The sequence below is a fragment of the Nelusetta ayraudi genome, unplaced genomic scaffold (genome assembly GCF_046127955.1).
Source record: "Nelusetta ayraudi isolate G7.1 ecotype Tasmania unplaced genomic scaffold, CSIRO-AGI_Nayr_v1 ptg000033l, whole genome shotgun sequence".
Taxonomy (NCBI): domain Eukaryota; kingdom Metazoa; phylum Chordata; class Actinopteri; order Tetraodontiformes; family Monacanthidae; genus Nelusetta; species Nelusetta ayraudi.
Window position 1 is genome coordinate 1,219,352 of NW_027466083.1, and position 27,968 is coordinate 1,247,319.

At 49.3% G+C, this 27,968-nt stretch overlaps 1 protein-coding gene across 6 annotated transcripts in view; it reads right to left on the minus strand.

Annotated features, from left to right (window-relative positions):
- LOC142891718 (neurexin-2-like) overlaps positions 1–27,048 on the minus strand; it is an 86,803-nt gene extending 59,755 nt beyond the window's left edge. For 4 of the 6 annotated variants that reach the window (XM_076031457.1, XM_076031455.1, XM_076031456.1 and 1 more), the window contains exons 1-7: positions 26,217–27,048; positions 24,774–24,794; positions 14,215–14,516; positions 8,844–9,005; positions 3,645–4,074; positions 2,550–2,933; positions 1,429–1,632 (exon numbers count right to left, since the gene is read on the minus strand). In XM_076031457.1, coding sequence (XP_075887572.1) covers positions 1,429–1,632; positions 2,550–2,933; positions 3,645–4,074; positions 8,844–9,005; positions 14,215–14,516; positions 24,774–24,794; positions 26,217–26,919 — 2,206 coding nt within the window. In that variant the 5' untranslated portion in view covers positions 26,920–27,048. Of the gene's footprint in view, positions 1–1,428; positions 1,633–2,549; positions 2,934–3,644; positions 4,075–8,843; positions 9,006–14,214; positions 14,517–18,629; positions 18,642–18,934; positions 18,965–24,773; positions 24,795–26,216 lie in introns of all 6 variants that reach the window. The other 2 variants (XM_076031458.1, XM_076031454.1) reach the window with 2 other exon arrangements.
- Between the last annotated feature and the right edge of the window lie 920 nt (positions 27,049–27,968).

Sequence of the window (27,968 nt, forward strand, 5' to 3'; positions counted from 1 at the left end):
AGACAGCTGAACACTGGTCAGCCGCTCATTGAAAATAAACTACATTTGAACTTAAAGTGCTCGAGCACTTTAATCACCGTGATGCTCCTGTACTTGTACATGGCAGCCCAGACCTTGACCCGTGGTCACTCTATTACAAAACACACTAGCTTACCGTTGATGCATAATTCCAAGTCCAACACAGAGGAAAAGAGCGGTTTGCACGACCTGCAGCCACAAGGAACCCAAAGCCGTAAAAAACAAAAATGTCTTTCATTCATTTTTGAAAAAATAAACCCCAACAAAAAACGACTCACTCAATCATCATTTGTGAGGTTTGGATCATGAAACCAATTGAGTGGACTAAACCCCCCCCCCCCCCCCCCACAACATAGAACTGGCACGAGTCATGTGGCTGAGGCGTGCTCTCCAGCTGTCAACCATCACAGAGCAGTGGATACAGACAGCCAGAGACCTGCTGCAGGTGTGTGTGTGTGTGTGTGTGTGTGTGTGTGTGTGTGTGTGTGTCCATCCACTGGCAGCCGCCGCTCAGTGAAGCGACTCTAAACTAGACCGGCCCCTAAATGTGAGGGGAAGGAGTGTCAGAGGCCTGGTGTGGGCCTGGTGTGCAGCCTGGTGTGCAGCCTGGTGTGCAGCCTGGTGTGGGCCTGATGGCTCTAAGTGGTAATATCTCAGTGTAATAACGAATGCGGTCTCTGACTGCCTTCTCCTTGAACTGCAGACAAGCCATTGAAGGGCTGAGAGAGCCGAGATGGTCAGATGGGACCTGACCACGGGATGAACTGAGAGAGAGGAGGTGGGAGATGAACACCTGCAGCTGCTTAAAAAAACTAAACAAAACGCAAACAACCTTTGATGGAAACAACGCTTTTGAAATGAATTTAAATTTGAGATCGAGAACACACACGTGATAATTAATTCTACATTTTATGCTAATGTTGTGGGAATGGAATAAAAGCTGTATTAAACAACAACAAAACTATGAGTTGGTTGGTTCAATGTGTGCACGTGCTGGAGATAACAGAGCTGTCAAAAAATGTGCACACTGAATTTTTAATGCTATGTAAAAATATATAGAATCATAAATATTGATATGCAAAGTGTATTGCATCATTACATTTTAAACAGGCAACTAAATCCCAGCTTCAGAAATATGGTGATGTCAGTAAACGCGCCCTGTTCCTGCCTTTAAACAACAGCGACTTTGGTAAATAACTCAAAGAGTAATTCCGCTTAAAACTGCGTCATTTTTCATCTCAACAAGGCGGCGCCAGGACAGCCGCATCGATTTTTAAACAGCCGCAGGTACTGAGTATGAAGACGTGAAGAGAGTCTGGGACCAAACTAATATCATGAGCGCTCCAGTGGGTGACATGCCCCGAAAGTTCGAGCGGCAATATGAACTCCGGCTTGCCGCGGCAGCATTACCCAGATTGACTGTGAGCTTCACTCGGCCGCCGTCCAGCTCCAGCCGCAGGGTGTCGGCCGACTGCTGGGAGGTGGTGGCCACCAGCAGCCCGAAGGCCCTCTGGGACACGAAGCGCAGGGACACGTCCTCGGCCTCGGTGTGCAGCGTCCTGGGGAGGACCACCTTCAGGTACATGCTGCCGTCAAAGCTCACCGTGGTGGCCTCTGCAGGGTGTTCAGGATGAGAGAGACGCACAGAGAGAGCGAGAGTGTGTGAGAGAGAGAGAGAGAGAGAGGGAGAGAGAGTGGACAGTCAACCCCTGAGGGCCTCGCACAGTTAATTAAAAACACCAAGTGGCCTTTGCAGATTGCAACCTGGGTTCCGTTCCAGACGATCCCAGGTGCTGTGAGAATGTAAATTTAGATTGCAGTTTCCGTCGGCCGCAGCAGATGGCAGAAAAGGCCCGGAGCGGGCGCAGGCGCTGCTGCAGCCCAGATCATATTTTCCAAAGGATTTATACCTCTCATTGTGCAATACAAGGGGGATTTTTTCATATATCCTCATAATATTAGCTGCCAATGGATCTGCATAATTTGGCCTCTCGGTGAGAAAACCATCTGCATGGGTAATGCGGGGAGCCGGCGGAGTCAGGCCGAGCGACGGTGCAGCGCTGCATTTCTAATGGAAACACTTGGAGGCCAAACGTTCATTAATAAATATATAAAATCAACAGCAATTTAGTCGCGAACGGCTCGCGACGGGGAAGTGGAAAAAAAAAAGAAAAAAGAATCTCCTTTTCTTGGTAGTCAAGGGTTCCTCTAGCGAGCGCACATGAAATTCAGATGATTACGCTCCAATTTCCAAATGGAACCATGGAGGAGGTGCCAGAGTCCAAAAAAAATTAAATAAATAAAAAACAAAATCCCTAATGAATTTTCTTTGTATTCACAGGTTTTTTGTTGTTGTTGTTGCCCCCCCCCCCCCTACCTTTTTCTCCCATGCAGCCACTTTAGAAGCACTGACACACTGAAGCCACTAAATAAAATACCGGCGCGACTGTGTTAAAAGCTCTGCGGCCGCATATTAAATAAGTCATCCCGCCGACGCGACACCATCTCGGTGTCTCCGCTCGGCTGCCTACCCTTTTCACAGCTGGGGCCCAGGTAGCCCGTGCCGTAGCAGTCGCATATGTGGCGGTTCCAGCCCTCCCTGCAGAGGGCGCCGTTGGCGCACGTCTCCCTGCTGCAGCGGACGTGCGTCTCCCTGGTGCAGAAGCTGCTGACGCCTGTGGCCACCTGCACCTCGGCCAGCCTCCACAGGTTGCGGCTCTGGCCGTCGATGAAGAGGTCGCGGACGCAGCCAACGTAGCCCAGGCCGAGGGAGGCGGTCCACACCTCGGGGGGCAGGATGAGGCTCTGCCGGTCCTCAGGTAACCCTCCCAGGTACATGTCGCCGTCCAGGTCCAGGATCTCGCTGCCTTCGTTGGCGGAGAAGGGGACGATCTGGCTGTTGATGGAGATGAAGCCTGTAGGGCAGGCGGTGAGTCAACGTGTGCTTACACAATCTGCTTTTATTTGTTTATTTATTTATTTATTTATCTAGTTTGTTTCATTTGTTGGGAGGGTAGAAAAAAAAAATAAAACCAAGACGACAGGTGTGAGTGGGTTGCAAGGAGAGAGAACAAACTGCTGGGAGAGAGGAAGCGGACGCTGGTCTCTTTGTCTCTGTCTCTCTGAACAAGAGGCTGCGGATCTTTGAGAGCCATCTTAATCTTTCCTCTGCCAAAACATTCGTCACCATTGAAAGGAGACGGACAGGAAATAATTTGGGGCAAGAAGGATACATAGAGATGAGACGCGATGCTTTTTCTTTTTTTTCTTCTTCTTTTTTTGGCCTTTTGCTAACAAGGCAGACATTTGGATTCGACTAATAAGGGCCAATCTGAAGTGGGCGAGTGCGTAATTGGCCACTTGTGAAATAGGTGAACTCAGAATCCAAAATGTCACGCACACTGAGTAAAAAGTACCAAGGTAATTAAAAAGCTAAAGTGGGTGCATGTAGGTGCATGCAGCCAAATGGCAGCACTGCAACTCCAGCATGTGATGAATTTCACAGAGAGGAACTTGCTTTTTCTTTCTTTTCTCCTCTAAACTCAGCAGAGCACTGAAATAGCAGCAGACAGGGGGGGTTAGTGGGGGGTCTTCCCTGGCCTTTGCTAATGCACACACTCTCTCACCGGTGCGCCCTCTCCTCTGGAAGTCCACGTGGCACCACTCTCCATCGTCCAGCCGCCTGCTCCCGGCTTTCATCTTGATGCTGCCGGAGCCCATATCCATGACCAGGTAGAGGAAGCCGTTCGACAGCTCCATGGCGAAGAAGTCGGCCCTGGGCTTGCTGTCCAGCTGCGCCCCCCGCAGGCTGCCGTGGCTGAAGAGCAGCAGGCCGCTGGGCTCGCTGGTGCGGAAGTCGAAGGATATGGCGCCCGTCCTCTTGGTGTTCCACCTGGGCAGAGTCAAGTACGCCGAGGGCGTGTCGAAGGTGACCGGCTCCAGGGCCTCCACGTCCTCGCAGCGGAAGATCAGGTCACCATGGATACTGATCTTAGGGTCTCGCTGCTCAGCCAGCCGTGACAGTTCCAGTCTAAACTCATTATTCTTGTAGACCACCTAATAAATGAGAGAGATGTCGCGGTGAGACGACAGCCGGAGAGACAGAGCGAGAGAGGGAGGGAGAGAGAGAGAGAGAGAGAGAGAGAGAGAGAGAGAGAGAGAGAGAGAGCGAGCGCGGGCAATAAATTTGGTGCAAAGGTTGGATATTAGTCAGAAGTAAATAGCCGGGTCAATGTGACACAGTGACGTTGGCGAGGACGGCGATGGGGGGGGGGGCGTAAATAAAAAATTGTCGTCCCTGAACTCAACTCAAAGCGCTCTGTGGATTTCATCTGCTGGCTCGTGTCAAATTAATCGCAGCCTTTAATTGAAGACGAGCAGAGTGCGGACGCTGTTTTTTCTCTCGTTTTTACGCGTTGCATAAAAAACCAAAAGCCATCCATCACGTTCAGACTGAGCTAATCCCTGACACGCGCCGCCAATCAAAGAGGTGTGCGCTCACGCTGGTGGGTAGCGGCTGTTTTCAATTATTTTTGGAGGCTGGGGATTCTCGCTCACTTCATCGACAGACTGACAGCTCCTCTTTTTACTGCGATGCTTTAAGGTTTCCGACTCTTTTCATTAACTAAAACACTGTCACCGGGGGGGCGGAGGATGCCGGGAGAGTTGAAAGGAGCGCCGAATCCGCCACTTTCGGATTGAGACGGCGGCGCGAGCGCTGGCATCAAAAGCGCTGGGCTGACTCACTAGGGGGGTTGTGGGACGGTTCTGACTGCGGAAGATTCTTGAAACTGAGAGCAGGCGAAATGTGCACACGTCACGCCCACGCCGCCGCAAACAATGGCGCCTGTTTACAGCGGGTAGTGAGGAAGACTGAAGGCCCGACAGCCAGCAGGGAGTTGAAACGGGGTCACGGGCGCCATCGTCGACAGAGTGCTAGCTGTGTCTTTTTTGTTTTTTTTTTTAGAGAGAGGGAATGTAATTACCGAGCTCAGACTCTTAGGTAATTGCAAGCAGTGTGATTCAGAAGTCGTGGGGTAACGATCCGCAATCAGCGTACAGTGACGCAAAATAGACTTCCAGGAACGTCTCTGCTGCTGCTGCTGCTGCTGAGTGGAAATCTGGAGATCAACCGTGGGTGAGACCCTGAAGTGCGTTTTTAAAGATGTTTTACTCAATAAACAGACACGCACTCGCTCACACACACAGACACACACACCTGGTTATAGCCGAGAGCGAGGCTCGATATATTGCCCGCCTGTGCTTCCCAGCCAACGGTTTTCCACTTTGATTTTTGTTTTCATCAATATGCACAGCGTGACACAACAAACCTTGTCTTATTTTGTATCAGCTGTAAGTCACCCGGAGCCCATTATTGGCTGCCACGCTACTCTGCCACCAGCCACCACCTGCACGGAGGACTAACAGCCAAGCCGAGAGGCAATTTGAGCCCGGATCAAACCTTGCACGGCCTCAGCGTGACTAATTAAGCAGGGAAGCGGCGAAGCTGACCACTGAAAAAACGGGCCTAATGGGCGACTCGTGCGTGGGAGAAGCATAAATTAAGACGACGGATTTTTCCAACGTGGGTAGTTCATTAAAGGCCGGATAACAACCGTCGCCGCCAACATCTGCCACCTACAACAACAAGAACAACAACATCAACAAAAAGAGTGGTGGCTGACTTCAACAGCCGACAGGAAGTGGAATCCTGTCGCACCAGTTTAGAGGGATGTTGGATGTGACAAGGCTTCAAGGTTCACTCAGCGTCCCAGAATGCTCGGATAAAACCCTGCGTGTCTCCGGGAGATCAACGGCAGAATCGAAGACCCCAGTCGGCTGAGGGAGGGCGATTTCCTTTCTTTTTTACTCGCTTTTTAAAGAGGAAATCTAATGACGACGCGGCGCACCATGGAGATCAATACGCCGGTTCAGCTCAAAGACGGATTCCTCTCCTCTCACCCTGCTCGTTGTTGTAGTGAAGACAGTTTTTTTTTTCCCTCTCCCCTTTTTTGAAAGTGGCAATTATTTTTATCCTGGTACTAGATGAACCTGATGGCCTCTACCCAGCAGCACTGACATCTATTACCACGGTAACGTCCGGAGGGTTGGGGGGGGGGATCAGTCACGGCTGCCGCTCTCTAGATTAACACCCGGCTTGTATGATAAATATTTAAGTCGGGCTCAATGTCATTCCCACGTGAATCAAGAGGAATTTTCCTCTGCGGTTTTCCGCCGCCCTGCTTTGCTCTTCTTAAATAGTTCATCAGCGAGGTTCATCTCTGAGCCGCCCCTCCCCCCCCCCTCCCCCCAGACCTCCGCAGAGGACCAGCGTGGCCGCTGTCTCAACACCTCCACCCCCCACCTCACCAAGAACCTCAGTGCGGCGGCACGACTCGACGCCGCAATAGTAGGTCTCCACACCACCATCAGCTACACCACCCACAGAGCGGAGGTTGCAGCCCTGGCAGCAGTACTGAGACAATAAACCTGCCCATAAATAACATCTCATTTTGCATTTTAGCGCATTGGCGCGGCAGATTAGCGATGTCGACACTTGGAGCGCCGTTCTGTCAGCGCTAAACGGCGATGTTCCGCAGCCCGGATGCATCCTGGAACAGGCTGTGATTCTGCAGAGGTACTTGTGCACATTCTGAGGTGACTGAACTCTGATGGAGGTGTCGAGTTCTCTCTGCTTTTTATACGCTGTGCTTTGAAATCGCTGGAGTTTTAAGGGAGAGCGCTGCACATTTTGGAATTTTATGAGAGCATCTGTGTGTTCTGCATGCTTGGCAGGTTTATCTTGCCATTGACTGAGTCACAGGTCGATACGTCTCAGCGCCAAAGGTCCAAAAGAAGCTCGGCCTTCCTGCGTGGTTTCAACACAGTCTGAGCAAACACAAAGAGGAGCTGCATCACCATCATTTGCATTAGCTGGCAGCCAATTAAAACACTGAACAACCATCACATTCTGGGATCAACAGAGTCATTTTCAACAACACTGTGTGTGTGCACAGGTTTAGGCCTGTTGCTAAAACAACATGGTGTTCTCCAATCGTAACGCTGCTGCATTTTAATTATTTTTTCAGTCATTTTTCTGCCTGTCTGCCTGCCTGCCTGCCTACCTGCGGAGATGTAGATATAAATAGCTGCTATAATCACCATCATTAGGGCATTCCACGGGTAGCGTGAATTCTGATTTGGACCTGTTGATTGCACAACATTAGAACCCGGAGATGATTAAGCTGCTTCTCCGGGGACCGGCCTTGATGAGCAGCACAAATTGAAATGTCAATCGGCCGCGTCTTCGTCGAAGACTTCCTGCCGCTGACGGCGGCTGGAGGGATCCTCGCCCGACGCACAGGGCGTCCGTCCTGGCTGCGAGCGTCGTCGTGGCCGGCCTACATTTCACACCCATCGAACGGCTGCTGAGACACGTTTGTCTGCGCTGAAGCGGCAAACAGCAGACATGTCAGCCAACGCTGTCGTCACGGCTGCAAGATCCTGGAGATATGAAGAAGTTCCTTTGATTCCGGCGTGTTTGTGAGTGCGTCATGGGACTGTTGTCGATGTAGGCCCACACACTGCACTGCTCAGCCACTTCCAGTCTGTCAGAAGTGTTGATTTCTGCTCAGGACTCGGCAGTCTGTTTTTTTGTTGTTGTTTTTTTCCCCCCCGTAATTGCGATGCAATGGGCAATTTGGAACTTAAGAACGTGGATCTTCTAGACTGCGTTCAAGCAGAGTGCCGAGGTCAACATTCAAGTGAAGAATTGATTGTCTATTTTTAGCCGCGCACACACACAGCAGAGATGTTTTTAATAGCTCGCACTGCTGCACAAACAGAAGACGGCATTATTATAAAGAGCCGTGTTTTTTTTTTATTTTATTCCTCTCTAGGATTTCATGTATAGTGCATCTCCTCTCTGTAAGCGATGTGACTGTTCTGTCCTCGATGAAGTGCACTCAGATGTTGGAGGGTTTGATGGAAAGAGCAGAACCTCAAATCAAGCAATTACGGGGGAAAATGGTCTTGCATCCATTGAATTGAGAGTCTCCGACGGAAGACAAAAATGTACAGTTTGAATTTGGTATTCACACACACACACACACACACACACACACACACACACACACACACACACACACACACACACACACACACACACACACACAAGCGGAAAAAAAACAAAACACCCACATAGAGCCGCTGCGCTGACATGAATACCTCCCACTTTAGTTACAAAACTAGCCTCTTTTCTTGACTGATGCGTCGTCAAATCCATCTCTGGTTGCAGGGCAGATTTCTTCAACATTTATGACAAAAAGCACTTCATTTGCTTTTCTAAGAGACGGCTCGCCTCATTAAAAATTGGTAGGAGCAGGCTGAAGCTGCCCATTAACCTACAATTCGCAGCTTTTCACCCCCTCCCTGAACCTATTCTGATTCTAAGGATATGATCTGAACTGGCTTCCTCAGGATAATTAATGTGACAGGTACAGGGCCAGGATGAAAAGGAGGGAAAGAAATGTGCGTACAAGGGAGTCTGGCTGTGTTTCTGGATCTGAACACAATAAGATGCTTTTGTTTCTTATGTATATTAGCTCTCGGGGGGATTCCTGCAAGAATCTATAAATGCATATTCTCCGCGCAGCCGAGCCTCTCAGGTGAATGTTTCTCCTTCAAATATCCTCGAGCGGGATAATCGATGTGAATTTTCAACAAGCAGCACACGCTCTGCTTACAGAAAAGAGCCGGTGGAATTGAAGGAGTGCGGGATAGTGTTTCCAGCCCTCTGCTGGGACCGGGGGTCAAGCTGCACTCACGTCTTTCAGACAGCCCATGAAGTTGTTGCTGACTGGGGAGCCGGGCAGGTCCGCTGTGTTCAGGCTTCCCCCTATGTAGAAGAGATCATCAGAGCCCAGCATGGTGTAATCCTCCTGAGTGTAGCCGGTGGTGGCGAGGATCCCATCAACCAGGATGGTTACCTGAAGAGGCCATGGGGGGGGAGAAGAGGTGAGTGGCAAACACACACCCACACGTTCAAAGAGTGAGAGCTGGTCTAATTATTTCATGCTTCATTTCCTGATTCCACTTGAGCTCAACCTAACGTTGGATATCCAAGACAATTACCAGAGCACGTTTGGAGGGTTCGCTAATCTCCACTGATCCCTGTTGCTGATATATTAGCAGGACGGTGGCGGAGTCAATACAGCAGAAATTTCCCTTCTGCCGCTGTCCTGCCGACTGAAAGCGATACACGTGCCGCGGAATGCTCAATCGCTGCGAGATTGAAGATATGGAAATGGCAGACTGTGCATAGAGCGTGTTCGTCGGCACAGACAAAAGATCACTCTCATATCGGCCTCATCTGCGCGGATGGAATGAGTTACTGAATAGCATTATGGCCGACATAATAATATGCGTGTTTCCATGACAATAAGCCTACAGTTAAGATGCAAGCTGGCACTAATGTGCAACAAAAAAAAACCCAAAGAACCAGTCGATCTAATTCTCATTTCAAACAATATCTACAGTGGACACAGTTGTTGAATAAACGGCCCGCTTGTAATGAATTGTAATAACAATAAAAAACAAAAAACAAAGGGTGAGTGCATTGCAGAGCAGATGGCAACAGACAGGCATATTCAAAATGAAAGGAGGGGGATCACATTTTCTCTCCAGCGGAGAATCATGTAGTTCATACTGTAAATATGTTTATTGAATAACAGCATTTGATTTGGGATTTCTTATTTTTAACCAAACAAAAACCATCCCAAAAAAGATATTTGAAAGAGGTCCAAGGTGAGAGGTGGTAAAACAGGATCATTAGGGTGAAGAAATGAACCAGCAGAGCAGCGCAGCGCAAGTTCATTAGCGGCAAGTTGATCATAATCGTACAGCAAGGACTCGGCAGGTATGCGCAATGCAAATCCTATAAAAATAAAGGAGCTCTGATATCCAGAGATTAGATGCGGCCACGTGCGCGCTGCAAATTTTGCTTTTTTTTTTTTTTTTAATCGATGGTGGCTGCTTTGTGAAGCCGCCGCAGCACAGCACAGCACAGCACAGCACAGCACAGCACAGCACAGCACAGCACAGCACAGCGCTGAGAGCAGGAGGACTGAAGACAAAGGACGCAGGGCAGCTGACAGGGTATGTTCAGGTGTCAGATCTCTAACCTGTGGCCCTGCATCACCCTCCTCAACTACTGGCAGCTATCGATTTCTGTCCGTCTTGCGGTGAAGCTTCCCATATCTTGGGCTCAAACAGTGGACAATAGCGGCGCTCGGCTGCGGGTTGCAGCGCATCAAGAAATTACAGCCAAACCAAAGTGCTTTCATGTCTGCACAATGATTGATCCCCTTTATCTCTCAAACTGCAGCGGCAAGAGAGGCAATCTCCAATAATGACTATATCACCAAGCTCCCCCCCCCCCCCGCATAGACATCTTGGAGAGGATCTGAAAATCAGAAATGAGGAATCAATACATTCAGGGGAAAATGCTGATTTCAACAAAAACGTCATTAAGCTGAAGAACGGAGGCTTTCATTTGGCTTTCATTCCGGCCTGGTTGGTTGACACGTCCTTGATTGTGCTTCTCTGGGATTTGCACACGGCTCCTTCATTTAGGGGAAATGTATGTTTTTCCTGACCTCATGCAGGGCTAAAGGAAATTGCTGTGGTAAATTGATTGCAAAGCATGGCGGTAACAGCGGAGGGGCAGGCAGGTGGGAGCGCCTCGCCGGCAGAGGACTGGGTGGCCGCGTCATTTTCAAAGGTCGGAAAAGAGTGGAGGATAAGCAGCGACCAGTTTGGCCACGACACTCAGAGACAGATAGGGATGAACCATGGTAATAGAAAGAATTCCAGAAAAAAAAAAAAAGAAAGAAGTAAAACACCCCTGGATTTAATAAAATGTTTTCCACCTGCACTGTCTGGGGAGTCCCAGTTCTTCGTATCAACGTGTCAGCGAGGTAACTTATCTGAGGGAAAAAGCAATTTACACAGGGATCAAATACACGGCTGAAAGCATAAGTGACGTTGTAAGCATTGGATTTCTGCTGCTGAGGAAGACGGCGAGGGAGGAAGGGAAGAGGAGGAAGGGAACGGGGAGGAACGGAGGAAGGGAAGAGGAGGAAGGGAAGAGGAGGAAGGGAACGGGGAGGAAGGGAGGAAGGGAAGAGGAGGAAGGGAACGGGGAGGAAGGGAGGAAGGGAAGAGGAGGAAGGGAACGGGGAGGAAGGGAGGAAGGACACAGATGTGGAGGAGGCTGCAGCGCCGCGCAGGTTAATTTGACAGGTTTGGAATATTAAGGAGAGCGATGAGAGATAAGATAAGAAACGATTCACGGCGAGGAGTTTAGATTAGTTATGGTTCTGGGAGGATCTGCAGAGTGATTGCTTCATTTGGAGCGGCAGCACTTAAGACGCCGTGTGTCTTTGGAGGCACGGTCATCTTTACATTCCAAAAAAACACACACAAAAAAAACCAAAACAAACAACGACACAAAAAAACATCCGCAGGCTCTGCCGTCGTCCAAATCCATGTTTTGAGTCTTTAATTTGACATCTGTTTTAATTTTAAACTGTTTCTCTGGTTGGAGGAGATAAAAATAGTATCGCAGCTCAAAGCCGGTTTGTGTGCTTCATTTGTGTGTGTGTGTGTGTGTGGGGGGGCTACGCTACACCTGATTAGCTAGCATGCCAAAAACGTGTCATGAAACTAACGACACAATGACAAGTTTTAAAAAATAGGCAGAATTTAATACGCCGCCCCCTATTAGTCACACAGTTTCTATTTCGATTACACAACTGCTTCATTTCTTCACTGTTTGATTTGTGCTGGCGATGACATCATGCGCTTCCTCTGCCATGCAGCCGAGGGAGGCACCTGATCTGAGGCTGCTTATCTGATAAAACCCTGAAACTGAGCGCCGGCTGAAGAGAGGAGCAAACATCTGCGCGCAAATCCCGCAGCACCGTCGCGACAGCATATATTATCGATGCCGCATGTTGACAAATTTTCCACAGATAAGAAGAGGGAAGCAGCTTTACAGCGGAGCATATCTTCACGGCTCCTATACAGGCCCGACAGGGCAGCACTGATTGGGGTCAGAGCCCTCGCTGCAGACTGACATCCTCTTAAGTGTTAGCCAACAGTAGTTAACACGCCACCGAAGGAGCAACATTGGCATTTGGATTTTGTGTGTAACTACATTTGTCAGTAGGTCACCTGAAGAAAGAAAAAAAAAGAGCGGGCCTTTATAAAGTCCCCCACACCTGCAGAAATGATAATTACCTGCGGGGTTATTGCTGCGGTTCCTCACTTCCACATGACACTACTTCCACATTACGCTCCTATTCAGTAGCAGCGCTTTTTTTCCCCTTTTTTTTTTCAAATAAAAATAAATCATTAGTGGCACTTTTCGCTACTGAGGGATGAGGCTAATAGAAGAAGGACCGCAGCCAAAGAGAAGTGCCAGCTGGGGAACGTTAAATGCAGGAGACGCATTCTGGCAGACCGTAAATTAGTTTGGGAATTCAGCAATGTGCTTTGTCCGCTGGACAAATTTAATGATAATGGAACCTTAGGGCTGGATTGTACTTGGCAGGAGTTCGGTGCAGTAGGTACAAGCGACGCAATATTAGACGCGCTCAAGGGCTGGATTCATTAGAGAGAGGCTCCTCTGGCCACATGACCTCCCCCATACTGCTGCAAAGACGCTCTGGTGGCTGCTGTCGCTATATATATATATATATGTGTATATTTACACACACAAATACACTGTCAGTCAAAAGTTATCTTTACAACTTTCCACACTGCAGATAGATAGAGAAGACATCCAAATATGAACAAGATATATGTAATTATACAAACAAAGAAAAACAAGTTCAATAACTCCAAATATGCTTTTTATAAAAGGTGGCTATTTTGAAGAACTTATATATATATATTTGTACATATATATATATATATATATGTATGTGTGTGTGTGTGTGTGTGTGTGTGTAAAAAATGATGACAGTTGTTGCTGTAACGCAGAGAACCGTTGCGTCTCGACAAAGGTTGTGTTTCCGAAAGGACTTTGAGCCGTTTCCCTCAAAACTGACTGAATAACACAAGCGTGCGTGTCTATCCAGTACATCTATGACAACAGATGCTGAGCTTGGAGGAGGAGGAGGCCTGCAAAATATACCTGGAACGTACAAACCAGGCAAAGTCAACGTGCGCAGTACAGACGTGCACGCTGAACCTCTTGAACCGCAGCGCGTCAAACTCCAGCGCGCCATCTGTTCACGTGTTGCACCACAATATATTTGGCAAGGTGGAGCCTCGCCGCCTGAGATGGCCGCCACCCGAAGGGACGCGCAGCTGAGCGCAGAAGAGTCGACGTGAAGCTTCGAGCGGAAGATGGAATTTTTCTACAGCGGCGAAGGAAGCAAGTTGCCCGTGTCTGTGTGTGTAAGCCGCAGCGAGGTCAGCAGTTCCTCTCAGCAGAAGCTGTGGAAATAATGATTCCTTATCTCGCTCACTCTTCACAGTTTCATGAGCGACGACCCAAAACTGAGGCACAACATTGACGCTCTGCTCTTAGCTAGTGTTGTATCGATCGCCGTCGCCACATTCAACACGTTAGTCGCTCACTGCATGACACAGAATCTCGCTGCCAGTGTCACTATCAAAATCAGATGATGTACAAAGTCTAAAGCATGCAATTTTCTTTCTGTAACACCTCAAACACAAATCTGAAAGGGGCAGAAATATATATTTTTTTCAGTGAGTCAAAGGTGCACTTATTAAAGTTGGTTGGGGCCACATAACGTGATAATACTGTATTATTCAAAAGAAAATGTCCCTTTTCATTCAAAACTAGAACAAAAGTACAAACCAAAATAAATTTCCATTTTGAAAAAAAAAAGAGCCCTGTCCTGAAACAGAAATGTCGGGAGGGTGTTTAGGGAGCTTTTCTTTTGAAATATAAACACCCACAAGAAGGAAAAATGTATCCCGGGGGTTCCGGGGGTTTAATCCAGGTATGAGCTTGCGCTTGGGGCTTCGATAAAGAAAAGAAAACAGTCATTTGGAACTTCGGGGGCAACTGAAGTGAACCACACTGACTTGTTGTTGTTCACTGCTGAGTGAGCAACACCGAAATCATTGAAACTTCAAGTAAATAGCAAATACAATACGCACCTGGCGGCGGTTGCGCGTGACGCGGACGTCGTGCCAGACATTGTCGTTGAACCTGCCACTAGAGGGCTCCAACAGGGCCTCGAAGGCCCCGGAGCCCAGGTTGATGACCAGCCGAAGGGCTCCGTTCCTCAGGGAGAGGTCGACGTAGTCGGCCGAGCGGCCCGTGTGCAGCAGCAGGCCGTTCCTCTGCAGGGTGCGGAAGGACATGGTGATCTCGTCCATGCTGCTCTGGATGGGCGTCTGCGAGAGGTTGTAGCTGAAGAAGTCGTTGCCCTTGAAGGTGGCCACCGACTCGTCCTGCCCTGAGAGGGGAGGAGAGACGCCTTAGACCACCGACCCCCCGCCAGCAGGTGACAAATTATGTTCTCCTAAGCAGCACTACTGCCTCAGTGGCATGCTCTAAATGAGGAGGACATGAACCCGTCAAGAAGCAAAGGAAATGCTTTGAGACGTACCGTCGGCTTGGAATAGATGCTTTTGGAAATGAGGCAGTTGTGCGATTCTGCATGCTGTTCGCGTACTGGTGATTGACTCGGTGCAACTCTGGATTTTTCTTATCATTTGCGAGAAAATACCGGTAAAAGGATGCAAACAATCGCTTCCCCCTCACTTTCACAGACCTCCGCGCAAACACATCAGCGCGGATCAGTTTTAAAAGGAGCGGCTGGCGCCTTCCTTTGTCGTAATTGACTTAACGCCGACTTATTTGGAGTCGATGCTGCTTCATAAAGCGTCTAAATACACTCCAAAATGCGCAGTTTATTCCCACTTTAACTCTGACAAAAGAAAAACACAAGCCTAAATATTTATTTGCGGTATGCTCCGTTGTTTAGTAAAAGGGGGCTGCTAGCGGGAAGCCACAAATAGAAAATATGAAAGTCGTAAAAATGTAGAACGATGGACAAACACACATATTTCTTGACAAGAAAAAAAAAAAAGTGCATAAAAGACGCCTCATCCTTTATTCAACAGCGACATTCAAATAGCCGCGGCAGAAATGTACGTGGCGGATTTTGGATAAACGTCTAATTCACGCCCACAGTCCAAACAATTTCCACTGGGTTTGTTAAATGCACAGCGAAAAGCCCGGCTGTTGCAGCGAGGCTTCATCCGCAGCAGGAGGAGGACGCTGGCTACTGTCTGCTTTCATCTGCCTCTAAGACTTCCACCATCACTCCTCACAAACTCCACTTAAAGCCCAGTTTGCACACCTTCAGAGGAAACATCATCAGTCACAGATAGAGAGATAGATAGATGGATAGATAGATAGATAGATAGATGGATAGATAGATTACTTTCCTGTCTTCTGTTGCACCTCTTACACTCAGTGGAGACTTTGCTTCATTTGCTGGGTTGTGAATTTCCAGGCTTAGAAACACTAAGAAGCTGTTTCACGCTGGATGGATCAGTGGCCCCATTAGACTCCACCGTCTGGACAGCGGAGTCGTGGCCCAGCAACTCGTTAGGCCATCAATGATGTTGTTGTGTAGTGTTGGGCCTCCAAGGGGAGTTTGAATACAAGCTAAAGTGCGGGTGAGCTGTCACTCAAGGCAAGATTGACCAAAAACCAACAAATAAATAAATAAAAATAAGAAAACAAGAAACTGCCGTTATTGCTGTGATGTATTTTCATTGTTTTCTAAAGAAAGGCTTCGTCTGATTGCCTCCAGCTGTCGCAGCGCATCCTTTGAACTGTGCGACGCCTTTAGCACCGGCGTTCTGACACTTGGCAGATGTGACGTAGGGACGACCCTGCGGTTCTTTCCTGACGGCCTGTGAGGCGCCAGTGTGGCCCCGCCCCCGCCACCGCCACCGCCTCCTGGTGAAAACCTGGCTCCGCTGTCTGCGGCCGAACGTTTACCAGCTTGTTGAAGTACTCTATATAGACTTTGGCGCAGGCTCTAGGGATACGCCATCAAACACAGTCAGCCAGTCAGCCAGTCAACCTGCGAGGGGAGGCTGCTGGAGCGTTTATTCACTTTGTGCCCGTCGCAGCTCCAAACTTGGCCGCGGCAGCGAGGCGACTGGCGCCAAACACCTACATCAGCGGAAGAGAAAAGAGAAAGAAAAAGGAAAGCCGAGCGGAACACAATGGCGGCACTAACAACAATCTCTGTGTTCCTCCGCTGTTTCTCTCTGACGCACTCCGCTGCTTTGTGCTGCTAGCTGCCCTCTCGGCCTTTGTCATAGTATTCATCACTCAATCTCCCTTTTCCCCTCACACACGACGGTCCGGGAAAAGAAAAAAAAAAGAAATCTCTCAAAAGGTAAATTCCCGCCGCAAACACCGGCCCGCTGCTCAGTGCCAATCACGTGCAGCATCCTGGGCGCCACTCGAACATTAAACAAGCCAGATAGCAGCAGGTGCTGCCCCCGGTGGCCACGCCTGGAAAAAGATAAAGTCCAGCGCTATTTGTTAGCCGCTAGCTGTCACGACATGATAAACAACCCCGCAAAGGCCGGGAGCCTTGTAATGGGAAAACATTACCTTGCTCCACTTCCCGCCTGCCTGCAACTTTCCTTCGTAATTGGATTACGGTGGGGCGGGCGGACGGCCGACGTGCCAAATCCCGCCCCCTAGTGCCGACTCATTAATATTAAGCGTCACGGCTGATTAATTTCAAAGTGGCGCAGAAGCCCAGGACGCAGATGGCACTTTCTCAGTTTTTCTTCTTCTTCGTCTGCTCCTGCTGCTGCTGCTCAGGGGGCGGGGAGTCGCTTGTCGGCTGGTTGTCCCCGCCCCCTAAACATTCATGTGCGCATGTGCTGGCACGAGCATGGCCAGGATGCAGGGTTTAGACGGCAGGCCCTAACACACACACACACACACACACACACACACACACACACACACACACACACACACACACACACACACACACACACACGCAAACAGGCACTCGTGACTTTCCTCAAGCCTCCCGAAGCTTGTAAACGTGGATAACAATTACGGACTACATTTGAGTTGAAAGATTAAAAGGAGCGGCGCCGTCACGCTGAGCCTAGATTATTGCTACTACAAATGCTCAAACTAAAATTAGACGGCTGAATGAAAAACCCCCGACGTCCTTATGTATATTCCATGAAGTCAGATAAGTAGGGCTGCTAATTGTGACTGAGCAGCTCCGGCATCGCTCCGAGGGCTTATTGCGGTAAATAGTCGACGCACAATTACCAGTTATTTCCCCCGACCCGATATACAAAACGGAGCGACTGCGTTCTGGGCCCGAGGACACACCTAGAAAGGCACATTTTACGAAGCGAACTTGAGCGAGATGCACTCTGTCTGGCTGCACGCGGTTCTCAGCGTGACGGTCAGCTGAAGCTGGCGCCCCATCAGAACGTTGCTGCCGTCAAAGACCAATCAACGTTGTGTGTATGAGCGAGTCAGAAGCCAAAGAATTTAAAACCCTCATCTATAACGTGTCACACACACATATACTGTACAGCACAGCCTCAAGCAGTGCACTTTACAGTGGTAGGAAAAACATAAACTGCTTCTATCATTACCAGAGTATTCACTCCAGACTTTTCCTCTCGCATAAATGACCCCGATATCAAAGCCATCAGTTCTCTGCCACGACGGTTCCGGTCCGATCACGAAGAGAGCGACACAAACAAGACATCACGCAGGGCGAAGGAATCGTAAATTACTGACAGCGGTACAAAAACAGCGTACAGGAACAGTTACAAGGCACTTTTTGAAGCACAAAGGAAATGGAAAAGAAAAAAAGAAAAAAAAAATTGCTTCTCAATGCAGACTTCATTAACCAGGAAAAACAACTAACAAACACAAGCAGCACTCTGCACTAGTAGCAGAAATCTGCAGCAGAAATGAGGGACTTGAGCAGAGTCAGAGTGGGTCATCAAAGCCATGTCAGCGCTGCTTTCAGACAACACTGATTGCCATGGAGACAGAACCCCCCCCCCCACCCGCCGACTCCCACCTCCCCCCACGATCTAACAACAACAATATGCGGCGGCAGGAAGCACAACATAAACAGAGCAGACCCGGTGTGCATCGGCGCCGCTAATGCTACTTAAAATGCACCTTTCTCATTAAATCAAACTGTAGCGACTCTGCTCTGCCTCTGATTTGCTGGGGATGAAAACTGTCTTTGGAGATCTTGCATTTCCAGTCGAAAATACGGAGCAAATACCAGGCACAAATTGTTTGAGGAAATTAAAATGTTTTTTTTTCGAGCATCTCAGTAGTCACAGGGGGAAAAAATAAATACCTGCACTACTACAAGTAAATATTAGAGGCATTTTTTTTTTTAAAAAAGGAAACTTGTGCACAGACCTTTTGCCTTGAGGATGAAATCCCTCAATTCTTTACCCTTGTCAACTGCTTATTTCCTCTGAATAACCCATGAAACCAAAGCGAACAGATGCTATGAGCATAGATGCATTACCTTGGCGTAAAACTGCAGAGGTCAAAGGTGAAGTTCCAGTAGCTCGGTCAGTGGTTCAGGACAAGAGTTTGACGGACAAGAATTGAGTGAGTTAGGTGAGAGTAACATGACAGGAAGCAAAAAACGAGGAGGCAAGTGTGTGAGAAAAGAGGAGAGGAAAGATTAGTGCAGCACAGTCAACTGAATATGATTTTGGGAGGGGGAGGGGGGACGGAGGAGGAGGAGGAGGAGGAGGAGGAGGAGGAGGGGAGGAAATGTTGTGAGCAGGTGACTGGGAAGGAAAAGCAAACCAATAGACCCCATACCTTGGCGGTTTAACATCAGGTGTGCCAGACCTTGAAGGGAAAGAACAGAAAAAAGGATACGAAAACAGGAAGTTCATAAAAGAGGTTCGGGAGAAACAAAAAGCATTGTCACAATGTTGGACTGCAGTTTGTGACAGACATCCTTGGGGAGTAGGTACGGATGTCGGAGGTCAAACTGAAAAAGATAAAGAGAGGAAACCAAACTGAAAACAGACAAACATCTCGAGGGAGGAGGAGAGGAGGAGGCAGGGAGAGAAAAAAAACATCTGGATCAGTGCAACCCTCGCCAGGACGTTGCTCACGCAGATGCTTTTTTCCGAATGGAACACATACTGTATGTTTTCTGGATGCAGACAGTGTCCCGGCTCGTGTCCCGCACACCTCAAACGCCCGCTCGGTCTCACCAGGACGCAAAGTCGTTCAAGTACAACGCTAATTTCATCAGCACGGAAGCAGTCGTTGGCCGTTTGGCCCCGGTCGCTTGTTTTTAACACACACCCATACACGCACACATACACACACCCAGCAATATTTTTTTGCTTTTTTTTCTCGTGGAGGTGTAGAATCCAGACGAGCCTGTTTAACCTTTGAAATGGCAGCGTGTCAGAGAAAGGGCAGAGTGACGCCGCCGCTTATCGGCTGGATCTCACGCAGAGGATTCACTCTGCAATGGAGCCGGCTGATTTAAAAAACAAAAGGGGTGCGGGGGGGTTGGGGAGGCTTGGTGGTTGGAGGGGGGAGGAGGGAGGAGGGATACACCCAGGCTCCTCAACGACAGGGAACAAAAAAAAAAAAAAAAACCCACAGAGCTGAGACCGTGGTTCCGGAGAAGCAAAGGTGGGGGTTGGGGTTGGGGTTGGGGGGGGGGGGGGTGAGCTCAACACCGCCTGTGTAATCTGTCAAACAGAAGGTGGAGGAGCAGATCAGGGCAGTAACGTCACGCGTTGGTAACAGTCAGCGGAAGTGGGAGCAGAAGGCAGCGAGAGGAAGAGCCCTGACCATCCATCCAGGGAGGCCGCGGAGACACACACACCTTTAACAATATAGAAAACACACACACACACACACACACACACACACACACACACACACACACACACACACACACACACACACAAGCATAGAGCTGCTGCAGCAGCGTCAGGCCCAGATTGGATTCTGCTCTTGTACACACACACACACACACACACACACACACACACACACACACACACACACACACACACACACACACACACACACACACACTCAGACACTTGGAGGGTCACGTGTGCCGCCTCGCCAGCTCCTCTCGGGAAGACGAGGAGACAAAGTACAAACTTGTGTGCGTCAGAGGAGTCGACGCTGCTGCCTGGTCGTCCAGCAGCATCAAATAACACCGACGTCACCAAAAAATGTTAACATTCGAAAATGATGCACTTGGCTTTCCTGGTGTGGTGTTGTTTTCTTTTCTTCCCAACAGAAGAAAAACAAGACAAACAAACTGAGACTCGGGTTTCTGGGCTCTAGCTTAATTATCTCCTTTTAGCCACAAAAGAGGAGCAAGAAGTGTTGTTTTCCGGGGGGGAATGCGGCAAGTGACACGTGGCGCCGTTGTCCTCCGAGGTGACCCGTGGAATCAGGTCGTCCTCGTTTGGTTTGTTTTTTTAGGTGTGGCTGTGAACGTCTCACTGAGCAAACGCGTTCACGCTGCTGCAGCTCTTGGTGTGGAAAGGACGTGATTGGCCGCGTTGGGGTCCTGACACAGTGCGACGCCGCCGAGGCCGCTGACTCAGTGTGTGAGCGGCCGGGAGTGGACGGCACAGCCTCCAACGGCCGGAAGACGAGGATCACTGTGGTTGTGTGTCTGGCGGAGACGAAGCGCTTGGAGCCTTCAGCTCACATCTAGCTCTCATCAAGAGCGAACCCACTCTTCCAGTGACTGCAACACTCCACCGCCATTTCAAGCAGCCGCAGTAAGATCACGTCAAAAATGGCAGCGAGGAGTTTAAACGAGGCGCCACGTGTCAGAAAATCAGACGAGTGCTCGACAAACCCAAGGATTCCACTGAATACCGATTCAAGAAAATCAAGACCCGGTGGAAATGTCTCTTTTTTTCCACGAGGAGACGGAAAGTTCGCTTGACTTCTTTGCTTTTTTTTTTTTTTTTTTCTTTCAATTTCCTTTTCGCCAAGGCCGATGAAAAAGATGCAGCTGCAAAGCCAGAAGGCCACTGCGTCTGAGTGGGGAATACCCAGTCCATCCCGGTCATTTGTGCAAAGTTATGAGAAACGAGCTGCGGTGCAAAGTGCTGAGAATTGTGGTGACGCTGCACAGTGAATTTGTGGATGTCTGGAGTGTCTCGCTGGCCGACGCGGAGGAATGTCATCGATCGCTGAGACAAGAGGCTGAGGATTGACGCAAGTGTTTGTTTGTTTGTTTGCTGCCCTTGTATTGTGGCGGCCACTCAGCCAGTGTGCTCATCCTGCCTGGCTAAGCCTCGCATGCAAATCTCGACGCGCGCGCGTGCGTGTGCGTGTGTGTGCGTGCATGCATGCGTGCGTGTGTGTGTGGAAGAGTGGCGATAACCAGACCAGTGGAGAAAAGTCCCACGAGAGCCCAACCCGCCCTTCGGTAATCTACCGCTTTTCTATTTTTAAATGGAAGAGGAAACTTTCGCAGAATGAGGCAAGTCGGGGGCTGAAGCCGACGAACGGATCGGCAGGAGGAGCCGACGTTAGCTCGTTGGTGTCGAGCCCTCTGAATCCACTTTTTTCTCCTAATATATCAAAACAAACAGGGAGGACGAAGGGAAGTGTTTGCCTGGTGAATCGTGATGCGTTCGAGATCACTTCATCATGGAACTCCATCAGGGAGAGCAAACAGCAGCCATTCATTAGCGCGGCGCTGGCTGTGCCCACACTGGTGCGTGCGCGGCTCTGCGCCTCTACATCTGCTGACCTTGAGCAAATCCATCCAATCGACTCGGGTTTTTTTCGAAACCTCGGGGGCGTTGCGTTACAGCTGCAGGTTTGGAGCTGCACTGTTCTGTGTGTTCCTGTGCCCATTTTTTTTTTTTTTTTTCATTGCCCTGTTTGTAGTTGGCCAGAGGGCATTCTGGTAGATACAGCAGTACTGCTAAAAAAGCAGAGAGAGAGAGAGAGAAAAAAAAAAATCTAGCACGCTTAAATCGAATGTGTTAAGACACAGGGAAATGATTTCTTTTACATTGTCTGGTTCTCGGACTTTATACCAGAATCTCACTTTAATAAAAATTCTAGCGTATTTCTCAAGATGAAATTATGATTCCAAAAACACATTTTAATTAGTTTGCTTTTGGGGAGGGGCTGCTTTCATACTTAGACAAAAAAACAAAAGACATCTTCGAGACTTAAAAAAAAACAACAAGGGAAAAGACAAATGCAGATGTTGAAGGACCTCTCAGTCTTTATTGTGACATTAATTAGCGAGCGTCTCAGAAGCTGCGGCGCGAGGATTAGGATTTGTGAAAATTTGTTTTCCCATGAAAAGTGCGGCATTATGAGGCGTGTTGTAATGAGGGATTAGAACCAAGGTCACCGCCGGCAAGAAATGCAACCTCACCGCGACCAGCTGCGTCCCTCCTCCCGACGCTTCCCACTCTCGCTGGCTCCGCCAGCTCTTCCTACGCTTCCTTAGCACAAAATCCAAAACACAAGGTAAACAATGAGAACGTCACTGCGCGCAGCACTGGTGTGAGGTTCTGACTCCACGTCCGAGAGGCTTCTCCCTCGTCTGCATCCACCCTGTGAGGTGGCCGTTCCTTATCTCCTCTTCACAGACCTGCTTTTATTTATTTATTTATCTATTTATTTACTTATTTATTTATTTAACTCCCCTCCCTCTTTGGCTCACAGCACATCAGAGGAAGCTCCACTCTTATGGCGACTGGATCGCCACCACCCTCCTCCCCCCATCATGGCCTTTGGTCCAGGCACGGCGGCGGGGAGCCTGCAAGCCGCTCGGCGTGGATGAGCGAGTCTCGGCGAGTCTCAGCGAGTCTCGGCGAGGCGAGTCACCTGCTGTGGAGGAGGTTTGCTTTCACTCCCAGCACTTCCTCGGACAAACCGAGATAATTCCTGCCGGGCTTTAAACCCTCAGCCAGGAACAAATATAGCCCGTGGGTTTGCGTCTTCTCCTCCCCTCGTGGAGCGCTGCTGGGAGAGGACGGAGAACTGGCTGGGGGGGGGGAGCCATCGATTGTTGCTTTCATGCATTCCACGTCGGGGGTGTTTGTCTCCGTGTCAGGCTTTAATCCAATCAGCGCTGTGATGTGCTCTCTTTTGCAGCATGTCATTTAATAACGCCCCCCCCCCCCTCCCCCCCAATCCTCCCCCCCGCCACCCAACCCAACCCTTTTTTTCTTTGTTGTATTTCTGCGCCGCAAATTCGAGCCACACCACCATCTTCTCCACTGATCAGGAATGATTAGTGTCTGTTTTGGGAGCAGCGCTGCGATGAGACCTATTAACTTCCACTGAGGCGCGCGGAGCTGCGAGTCTGACTAATGCGCCGCTGCCGAGGTTCTGCACTCCAAGCGCGTCACCTTCAACAAGGATCCATGTGTTCTCTCGCCACGCGGCCACTATTCATCCAGACAGACTCACTCTGGCAAGGCCCTGTGCGCGTCTGTCTGTGTGTCTGTCTGTGTGTCTGTGTGTGTGTGTGTGTCTTTAAAAATGCCAAACAGCAAACAGGAGTGTCGGAAGCAGGATATCGGAGAGCAGGTGTGCATCGGCTCTGTCAGTAACAGTGATTTATAACGTGTGGCGGCTCGGAGCACCTTGCGCCGTCTCCCGGGTCTGCTGGCTGCCCTTTCACCAGCAGCAGCAGCGGCAGCAGCAGCGGCGGCAGCAGCAGCAGCAGCAGCAGCAGCAGCAGTCCTTACCGGAGAGATGGATATCATGCCGAATAAACAAATCTCCCCCTGCTCGCCGTCTGTCTTGGTTCCACCGTTCAGTCGGCAGCGCCTCGTTAGAAACGCGATCCCCATTCAACTGTGGTGGCTTACGAAAAAAACTGTGCTGATAAAAAAAAAAAAAAAAAGCCAGAGGTGATTTGTGCCTCCGAGGAAGAAAATTATTTCAGGCCCAAATCGAAACACCGGCACGGAAAATAATATAAGATTGGACATCGATGAACGGCGAGGCCTGGGTAATCAGTCATTTTATGCCAGCAGACTCATGCCATCATCATAAAGCCGCATGTTCGCATGTTGACCTGCGAGCATAATGGCATCCAGTGGCATAATGACTTGGTAAAACCTCAATATTAAGCAGTAGTTTAGATGAGGGGAAAAAATGCACTGAAGAGAGAAGAAAACATAGAGAAGTTAGAAATAATAATAATAATAATAATAATAATAATAATAATAATAATAATAATAATAATAATAATAATGATAATAATAATTAGAGTAAGACAGGCACATCTCTGCACAGCCATGTTCCCGGCGACGCAGCAGATGAATGCAGCCGCTATTGTTGCGCCCACGCGCTGCGCCGACCCCCGCAGTCACCTTGAGCTCACCGATTGTATGCTCGTAATGAGCAGTCATCACGTTAAGCGCCTTTTTCCCTTATTGACCCTGCGACTCATGACAGTATATCTCCTTCCGGGCTTAATTTGTTGGATGTCAGAACTGCAGTCCAAACAGACAATAACAGCCCGATAGTAGGCGAGAAACACACTCGCACACACTGAGGCTGTGACAATAGCCTTTTGCAAATTGTACGACCACGGGGGAAAAAAAACAACAAAAAAACAGAACAAAACAAATTAGGCTCATTATTATTCTAATTATATAATCCAGTGTCTTACCTTCTACTTCTTTCTGGACGGCTGCAGGAAGAACAGAGAGAAACAGACACATTTAATGTTGACCGGGAGGGTTTGAAGCATTAAAGCTCCAGCAGCAACGCCCTCAGTGTGACCAACACAGCTTTGCAGACTTTGCTTTCCATCAACTATTTTTCTACATTCCCTCTGTTATAATGCAGACACAAAGAGTGCATTTTTTTTTGTATTTTTGTTCCTTTCAATCAGCTCTCGATCCGACTGGAGAAGCACATTTCGTAGGAATGTAACGGTATGGTCGCTTTAGGACGGAGACAAAAGTGCCTCCGTGTTGTCGAGAGCAGACGCCTCTTTCCAATCGAGGGGCTTTTGTGGGCAAAAAAAAGTGCATTTCTTTTATCTTTTTCAGCTACAGCAAAGCTGAGCAGAGGGAATCATTATGGCACCACAGTTGTCATCCGCCTATGCGGCCCTTCGCCCCCAGTGCTGCGCTCCATCACAAAGGTCTGGCTGGTTGCAGCGAGTGGAGCGGAGCGCCTGGCGACACCGGCTTGGAGATTGCGAAAATAATTTTCTCGTTTTTTTCTCCGTAGGAAAAAAGGGAAAGAAGGTGACAAACAGGCAAAAAAACAATTGGGATTCACCAGTACCGATAACACTACAGTACGGTACCAGTACTGGTACATTATGAGTAGAGTACCCAACCTCAGTATCGGGCATCGGGTATCCATACCTTGGTTAGTCTACTCATAAAGTATGTACCGATACACCAGTATCAGGTACCAATACCCAGTTCTGGTATCGGTACCGATACACGATAACGGTATCGGTACCGATACATGATACTGGTATCAGTATCGATACCGGGGTTGGGTACTCTACTCGTGTATGTGCTGATACCACGACACAGATACCAGTTTTAAATGTATGTCTAAAACAATTTTGGCAAATTTGTGTTTGTGCTGCTGTGAAACCTGTGACAGTCACCGTGTTCTCGAAAAACATGCTAGGAGTGTTGTTCAAATAACAGAACATCTGTGGAAAAATGAAAAAAATCAAAGTAACTCTATAATGCGGAATTGGCCAAGTTGCTCTTGAAGAAGACATTTTAATCTCAATGAGTCTTTTACCTGGTTAAATAAAGGATATTGATTTATCGATTAAGTATTCGGTATCGGCATCACTGAAATGCAAGTACTCATACTCTGCTTGTTCTGCTGAAAAATGGTATCTGTGCATTCCTACAAAACAAGATCCAGCCCAGTTCCAATCCTCCCACAAACATCACGGCTATTTGTGCACTGTGGTTTTAATCGCAACAATCCAGACGTGCTTTCGTCCCTAATAGAATTACAATTCTTCCGTCATGCATAGGTGACGTCTATTTATAGCTGTGAGGGCCGCAGGGGTCAACGACACACTCTTTTTTTATGCAAATGGACCGGATGGCAGTTTTGTGGCGCTCACCTTCGTGGCAGTACTTCCCCCTGAAGCTGGAGTTGCTGCAGTCACAGACGACCTCCCCCTGGCTGACGGAGCAGAGGCCCAGCTCGCCGCACGGGGACTGCGTGGCGCAAATGTACTCCAGGTCGCTGCGGACGGCCTGGCCGTCCAGCAGCACGGGCAGCGCCTCGCCCAGCTTCAGGTTGGCGATGAAGCCCTGGAACGGCGGCTCGTACTTGACGGTGCTGGACGTGAGGGCGGAGAGGCGCACGTCGGGCGAGATGCCTCCCACGTAGAGGTCGCTGGCCACGGCCATCTCCTTCCTCTTGGACTTCACCTCGGCCGCCTTCTCCTCGTTGTCCACCAGCAGCCGGGTCTCCCGCTGGTGGCGCGAGATGAGGACGCGGTGCCAGCGCAGGTCGCTGACGCGGGTCTCGGTGTGCACCGAGGCGGGCTCGGCACAGTGGATGGTGAAGCGCAGCTGGAGCCTCCCGTCGGCCACCAGCAGCTCCAGGAAATCGCAGTTGCCGCCGTCGTCCAGGTAGAGCACCAGGGCTTTGCTCACGTTGGTCTTCAGGATGAAGCTGAGCTCCCCCGTCGCCGCGGCGTCCCACTGGCTGTAGCGCGTCCACTGGCCCGGTACCCCCTCGTACTCCAGAGCCTCTCCCCTCAGCAAGAACTCGGCGAACAACAGTAACCATAACAACTTTGCCTTGCGACTCCCCATGATGGTTATTATCTGCAACAACCGGCGCCCTTGTGATCTCTAATTTATATGAATCCCACGGAGCTGCGAGGACGAGATGTGATCTTCTGTTATCAGCCTACGATTGGTGGGGAGGGGGAAAAAAAGGAAAAAAAGCTTCCCTCATTCTTCGCTATCCAGCGTCTTGGCCTCCATCCAGCACCGTTCCCGTCAGTTCCCCATGGGTTCGCTAGGAACGCTGCTCTGGCGCGGCCTCCATTCTCCTCAGCCTCCGGATATCCTGAGATGTAGAAGGAGAAAAACGGAGCATGAATAGCGGGGCAGACCATTAACTATTGACGGTACAGAAAACGAGGCAGCAAATTAGTTACAGAAGCCCGACAAATCGTCAACGTGGCAGGAGGGGAGAGGGGTGGAGAGCGAAGCTCCGGGGGTCTTTCGCAAGCGCGGAAACCGCAGCCAAGTTTACATTTTACTGGTTGCTCTCCGACCATTTGTTGTGGTTACCCTGAAATTTGTGGACTTGGGTCCACTGCACTTGGCAAGCAGCAGCCTGGTCTCCACCCCCTCTCCATATGGAGAAATTAAAGGTTCTCATGGGTTGTTTGGCTCTCTGCGAGACCTCACAAACTTGTGTTAGTGAGATCTAACACCAGGCCCCCAGGCTCAAGCAAAGAAGACATGACAGCCGAGCAACACACACACACACACACACAGACACACACACACACACACACACACACACAGGCCGCAGGCTTGAAGTGATGAGAAGGAAGAGCTTTGTGTCACAAACAAACAAAGGCTCAATACTTTGTGATAACAAACGACAGACCTGAGGACGTGGACAGTACTGCACACGCTAACCTGGCCTGACTCACCACTGCCATTCACCAGAGATGAAAATATATCCACAACCAGTCAGACATGTCTACCATGTCGATGTGTAATCATGAAAAGGACGAGAGTGACATTTATAAATCTTTTCATCGGGGACAACAATTTATCTGCAGATAACAAAGACACAGGCAAGAGTAGGTAGATCCTACACACAAAGTCCCATCTGTGTAATG